The sequence below is a fragment of the Formica exsecta genome, unplaced genomic scaffold (assembly GCF_003651465.1).
Source record: "Formica exsecta isolate Colony F162 unplaced genomic scaffold, ASM365146v1 scaffold757, whole genome shotgun sequence".
NCBI lineage: Eukaryota > Metazoa > Arthropoda > Insecta > Hymenoptera > Formicidae > Formica > Formica exsecta.
The window spans coordinates 50,950-57,173 of record NW_021853525.1 but is presented as its reverse complement, the minus strand read 5'-3'; the positions used below and the strand labels follow the sequence as shown (position 1 = coordinate 57,173).

The window sequence follows — 6,224 nt, the reverse complement described above, 5'->3', positions numbered from 1 at the left end:
TTTTTTGATATTTATTAAAATATTATTTTATGTTTAAAAATGTTTTAAACATTTTCTCTTTTTCTGTTTATTTAGCATGAAAACAAATTTTACATTATGCAAAATGTCACAAAGATCATGTGCTTGAGCTCTATAATATATAATAATGACGAAAATGTTGGACGTACATAACTTATAATACATGATAGTTAATTATTGCAGTCAGCATGTGATTATTATGAGCTGACAAAGTAACGTCAATATCTAAGCTCACATTTTTTCTCATGTGCACGTTAACTTATGCTCATGATATGTATCATCATAATATGATTACAAAACATACATCATATTTCGATAAATATCAGAAGATCATGACGTGATGAAATCTGATCATCACGCATTGCTATCTGGAAAGCGCCCACTTTTTGAGAATTTTGTATTGCGTATATACATATGTGGATATATACGATTAAATTATAGTTAAAATTGTACCTGCAATTAAATATTGTATGATGATCAATAATAATACTAAGATAATAGGTAATAGAGTAAACAAATACAAAATATGTAAGACACGGGTGCCTGTTAGACTTGATGATTTGTTGCTTTGTTACTATTAATACTTCGTGTATCATATTAACGGGATATAACACGAAGTGTATACATATTTATTATAGTGTGCTGAAGCGAATGCGGCAACTTCATACTCGACATAATTCATTGTTTTCCACACTTGCGACACAAGATAATATTAATAAATTGACTGTTGTTTTAAGTGAAAACATCGCATAAACATAGCTTAGAATGTTACGAGATATCTAAATGAAAAATTTCCTGAGCGCTGGATTGGCCGGGAAGGTCCAATAAATTGGCCTGCAAGATCTCCCGATCTATCTCCTCTGGATTATTTTTTGTGGCGGCACATGAAATCTTTAGTCTATGCGGATAAGCCAGTCAATCGACAAATTTATTTTTTACAATAGAATTATATAAATTATACAATTATACAATTATATAAATTATACAATTATACAAATAAAATAAGACAATTATACAAATGGAAAAAAAGAAATAAAGTTACAAGTTTATAATTTATGTTATTTTTGGTTTTTTATTCTCTTTGTATACATTTTCTTTATTTATTATTGCCTCTTGTTTTTTACATTTTCTTTTCCTGGCAGGTTTTAGTTTTATGGCGGTGTGTGCTGCATTTTCTTCGGAACAGATTGGAGCGATTGGAGATTGCATATTATTGTAGCAACTATCACTTGCTTGGCTCAGCTTGGAACATTTTCTCCTTTCTTTCGTTTGCTCCTTTTTAATGTTATTATTAATATTTGATCGCTTACAGAGAAAAAACATCCTCGTCGTTAGAAAAAATCGTACAACCTTGTGTGTAACCTCATTGTCATGATTTATACAACCGACTACAGGTAGAGGAGATAATGCGTCTATTCTATTTGTAATGTTGAATAACGTATCAGCATTTATGTCACCCGTTTTGGTCGCTTCGATTGTCCCTCGTTCTAAAATCGATAGCAAGTCGACTAGTGCAGCTGACGGGTGTTTAAGGTTTCCTTTTGTTTTTAATAATATTAATCGATGTTTCTCTGGTATTGGATCATTCGGTTCTAATACCATTGTTCTGAGGCAATCCTCGCACACTGTGGGTTGTTTACTGTCCCCAAATTTGGCAAATCTTGATCCTTTTCTGGCAACGTATCCAGCAATGTAACTTAATACATAGTTGGAAGTCGTACACAGGAAATAGTCATGTCCGTCAATCTCAGAAGCAGCCTCTGCAAGAATATCGACACTTTTGCCTCTGTCTAATATAGTGTCGATCTGATCCAGCCACTGCTGTTGCCTTTCTGCGGGATTTTTTATGTCTTTAATACTCAAAAGAACATTCATAAGTTCTCCGCCAGATATGTTACAACCTTTCGGCGGTTTTATTAGCGAATATGTTGATACTAGCTAATACATTTGAATGAAAAGCTGAGAATCCGGATGTTCGTTGGACTCACAGCAATGCCGCATCATGCCGAAAAAGCGCTGAAATAAAAGAATACAATTGTATGCAAACTACATTATGCTAATTCCGTAAGTTTTAAAGTAAAACGATTGTATACCTCTAGATTGTCTTGGTTAAGACGTGCAGTCATCAAATAAATAAAATTGCACTTCTGTACCAGAAAAGTACAAATTTCTAGGGCTGCTTTCAAAGAAACTTTTAATCCATAGCATGTTGATTCTGTTATAAATTCATAATTTCTTTTTTTAGCTTCTTTTTCCCATGCTTGTAGATATTGCAGAAAATCTTCTATGTCCTACAGTAAAAAAAGAGTTTGAAATTAATAATTGTACTTGTACGACTTATTTATAGAACATGTACTATAGATTGTGCTATGGAGTATTATTTACCTTCCACGATTGATTGTTTGGTTTTAATGCATTGATCGGCGTTCGACTGTTCATTGCTGTAATTAATGCTTTAAGCCTAGTACAAAACTTTATAGATCCATCACAATCCGTAAGATCTGGATGATCGTTTCTAAACAATTCCATTGTATTAGCGACCCCGAAAAACTGTAAAAACGATTATTATTACCTGTTGTAATACATTTGCAGTATACTAATAGCGGCTGCTTTCGCGACAGAATAAAAAAAAATTAAATTAAATATATAATATATTATTATATTTAATTACTTGGAATGCCATCGCGACGTTCATTTTCTGATAGTATCTCGGTTTCACATGTTGTTCTGTTAATTTATAATTAACTTTCAAATTAAAAGATTTCGGATTTTCTATCGCAAGTAGAGAGCATACCAATGCTTTAGCGGCAGCATACCATCTGGTGTCTGGAAACAACGGAAAGCACAACAATACTAAAGGCCCTTGCACAATGTCAGGCAAGAGGCAATAGGAACAGGGAATAGAAAATATCCATCAATAAGATAAGGGAATAGATGTTATTCTCTGCTTCTATTGGTGGATATTTTCTGTTCCCTGTTCCTATTGCCTGTTGCCTGACATTGTGCAAGGGCCTTAACAATGGAAGCTTATATTGATTGTGCACACATTCATAGAATTAATATATGGTTTGCTGCTACTAACCCAAATACCATCTGATTGTGCTTGAAGAAGAAATTTCTCAAGCATTTCATTAAATGAGGGAAATCTGAAAAAAACCACAGTCGTCGCTCCGGGTCTATGATATGCGGAACACTGACCTCCTCCTCCGTTACTCCAAACTTGTCCTACATAGAGCGATTCCAAGATGCGCCATCTGATGTGACTCCGTCAACTTTGAAGCCGGATTTCTCGACCAAAATGATACATTCCATTACAAGTTGGTGCAAAATTGCTCCAGATGCACTTTCACAACTAAGAAAGCATCCTAGTGTTTACACCCACTTGCCCTTAAAAGGTTAGAACATGAATATCAGTGCGTGGTCTCCTTTTTTTCCAGTCTGGTGTTTTGGAGTATATTTCCCCAAATTCGTAAAACCCTCAACTTGAAGGTTGTTACGATTAAATGCGATTGTTTTGGCCACTTTCATTTCATCTAACAGCAAAACTCCTGCAACAAAAACGATTAAATGTAATAAGTAAAAAAAAATTATTACGTAACATTAAATTATGTAATTTAACGTACCACGCACATCAGATGATTCCATTTTCGCACTTTTTTCCTTTAACAATTTGAATGTGTTTTCTTGGAACCCATAGCAACCTTTTATTGCTCGAATGTATCGATTTAACGTATCAATACATGGAGAGTAAGGATGTTGTGATTTCGGAGGTGGTTGTACGTCTTTTTGCTTTTGATTCGCAATAACAAACATTCATACACCCACTGTGTGGTGTATCTTATGCCTTTATTACTTTTTGCTTTACAAGCTGTAAGACATGCTTGCACAGACAATTGCTGATTATTGGGTAGTTTTAATATAGCATCTGTCACTGCCTGTGTATTTGCTTGAGCGCATTTCTTCCTTATACACTCTACTTCTTTTTTTAGACGTATAACCTGCATTACAAAAAAACATTACAATAACTGGATTCCGTAAAGCGCGTATGAACACATTTATCTACAGTACACGTTACGTATACTATAGATAATGCGCACATATGCGCTTTGTAGAATCTAGCCATATAACGCAATACGAGCTACAGAAATAACACATACACTTACAGATCAAAATATTTAATAATGGATTGAATTTGGAAAGTCTACCTTCTTCTGAAGCCTCAAATTTTTCCGAAAAACATTTTTACATCTCACACGGAGGGATTGTCCGCTTCTTGACAATCTTTGCAATGGTGTTGACCACTTCGATTTTTTAAGTATATTTTTGTAATATTTTGCACACGGTATACATCTTTGGCGCTGCACACCACGTACTGAGCAATCTCTTGTCACATATCCAACGCACAATTTTGCACTACAAAATGAACGATAATGTAATGAATGCAAATGTAGAAAAATATTTTTATAAATAAAAAGCTTTTTATTAAAATAATATTATTTTAAACAATTTAAATATATGGTAATAATAAATGTTCACAAATACCAGAAATTACTGCCGACTTCCTTACATGGTTTGACATTGGATAATTTTTGAAGAATATTCTGAATATCTTCTATACTTTTCATTTTCCCACCTAGAGAATCAATTTCTCTTTCTCCAATACAAATCTGAAATCATTAGATACATTTCAAATGTAACAAAAAGTTACATGAAAGATTTTGTATTCATAATGTTATAATATAACTAATGATAGGTACTTACACGAAGTATCATATTTTTTTCAAGTACAACACGCCATGTACAGGAAGACAAGTCTTCTTTCCAATAAGCCCACATTGCCATCTCGTCTGTGATCACAGGGATCCAATATTCTGATGTAAGAGTAAGATTTTTCAGATTCCTCTTAATTTCAGCCCACGTTTGCAACTTGTTGTTATCTCCATTTGCTGGACAATCTTGTTCGTGGTGTTAGATAGGATTGTTTGACTCACATTTAGCTAGCACGGAAACGAAACAATTAACTATTTTTCCTCCTTTGTTGGTGCATCCACGTATCCAACATGCCATTTTTTTGTCTTGTCTTTAAGAGAATACTTCCGAAAAAATATATTTCAGACGTAAAAACGCGATGAAACACGTCCGCACAAAACTGAGGTAAAGCCGGGCTGCTCGGGTAAGGTTGATAATTGCAAATGGCGTCTATCCATAAGAAACTATTCCTTCCAGCGGATTTCCTCCCTATTAGGTGCCACGAATCAGGACCACTTTTGGTTCACGGAGTTCGATCTCCTTCTCTCTTACTTCATGGTCGCGACGCCAAGTATATAAAAAAAATCTCGTCTTATTGTCAACGGTTTGCCTATATTGCCTATGTACAGGGGCCGCGGCGCTACCAAGTAGCTTATCCGGAGTTTTACGTCTAATAAACTTTCTTGCCTATGTACAGGGGCCGCGACGCTACCAAGTAGCTTATCCGGAGTTTTACGTCTAATAAACTTTCGATTAAAATTCCTCAGGAACCAAGCCGTTAATCAAAAATCTAACGGCACTTTTCTTATACAATGTGGATGCAAGCTTCCGATTGCGACCAGTTTGAATAAGATTAGTGCAGTCAATCCTAAGGAATGCTAATCGTATACCAGAAATGTGACATTTTTCGTTTTTCATCATTATCATAATAAGATAAGTTTCAGATATTTCTTGATTATATCTGAATATTATCTAAATTATAGCGCTTATTTGCAGGATAAAGCGAAATCAATCCTTTCGAGATTCAAGAAGACCGGTATACTTTTATAGCTGGGATTCCTTCAGCTGGAATTCCATACGGTCTTATACCGTATGCAATCCCAGCTGAAGAACTTTGCTAAACAGCGTAACATATTGAGTTATAGAGATTTGGCAGTAACAGACAGTAAGTACAATATAGTAGCATATATAAAACATTCAGTAGCACATATAAAACCAGATATGTAAATTAAATTAAATATTAAAATTCTGTTCTTTTCATTGCACACAGATAGAGGGAAGTGACCATAAAGCACTTAACTTCGGATGGACATAAAAACGATTAATAACTGTCGAAGTAAAAGAAATATTTACTATTTATAATGGGGTAAGGGGAATCCTTGCTCTTATGTTAAGTGATTGAACTGAAGTTGAATTCAATGTGTTGAATAGCTTGAAATTTGTGAAACACGAATACC

General features: G+C 34.4%; 1 protein-coding gene, 1 long non-coding RNA gene and 1 pseudogene across 2 annotated transcripts; 1 reads left to right on the top strand and 2 right to left on the bottom strand.

The window, feature by feature from the left end:
* Positions 1-1,247: 1,247 nt before the first annotated feature.
* LOC115243920 lies at positions 1,248-3,663 on the bottom strand (annotated as a pseudogene).
* Positions 3,664-3,677: 14 nt separating this feature from the next.
* On the bottom strand, positions 3,678-4,950 carry LOC115243921. Its single transcript, XM_029821225.1, has 4 exons — positions 4,780-4,950; positions 4,561-4,685; positions 4,224-4,431; positions 3,678-4,016 (listed from the first exon to the last, which is right to left on the bottom strand). The coding sequence occupies exons 1-4, from the start codon at positions 4,858-4,860 to the stop codon at positions 3,744-3,746; spliced, it is 687 nt and encodes a 228-aa protein (XP_029677085.1). The 5' UTR covers positions 4,861-4,950; the 3' UTR covers positions 3,678-3,743.
* An 876-nt stretch (positions 4,951-5,826) lies between these two features.
* LOC115243922 lies at positions 5,827-6,224 on the top strand. The gene is made up of 2 exons (XR_003885282.1): positions 5,827-5,932; positions 6,038-6,224. It is a non-coding gene; the product is annotated as an uncharacterized LOC115243922 (long non-coding RNA).

Excerpts from the sequence above, each read along its gene's own strand:
- LOC115243921 (XM_029821225.1), bottom strand. The coding sequence starts at position 4,860 with ATGGCAATGTGGGCTTATTGGAAAGAAGACTTGTCTTCCTGTACATGG. Across the intron at positions 4,432-4,560 it reads GAAGTCGGCAGTAATTTCTG|TGCAAAATTGTGCGTTGGAT; the intron begins GTATTTGTGAAC and ends TTCATTTTGTAG. Across the intron at positions 4,017-4,223 it reads ATTTGAGGCTTCAGAAGAAG|GTTATACGTCTAAAAAAAGA; the intron begins GTAGACTTTCCA and ends TTTGTAATGCAG.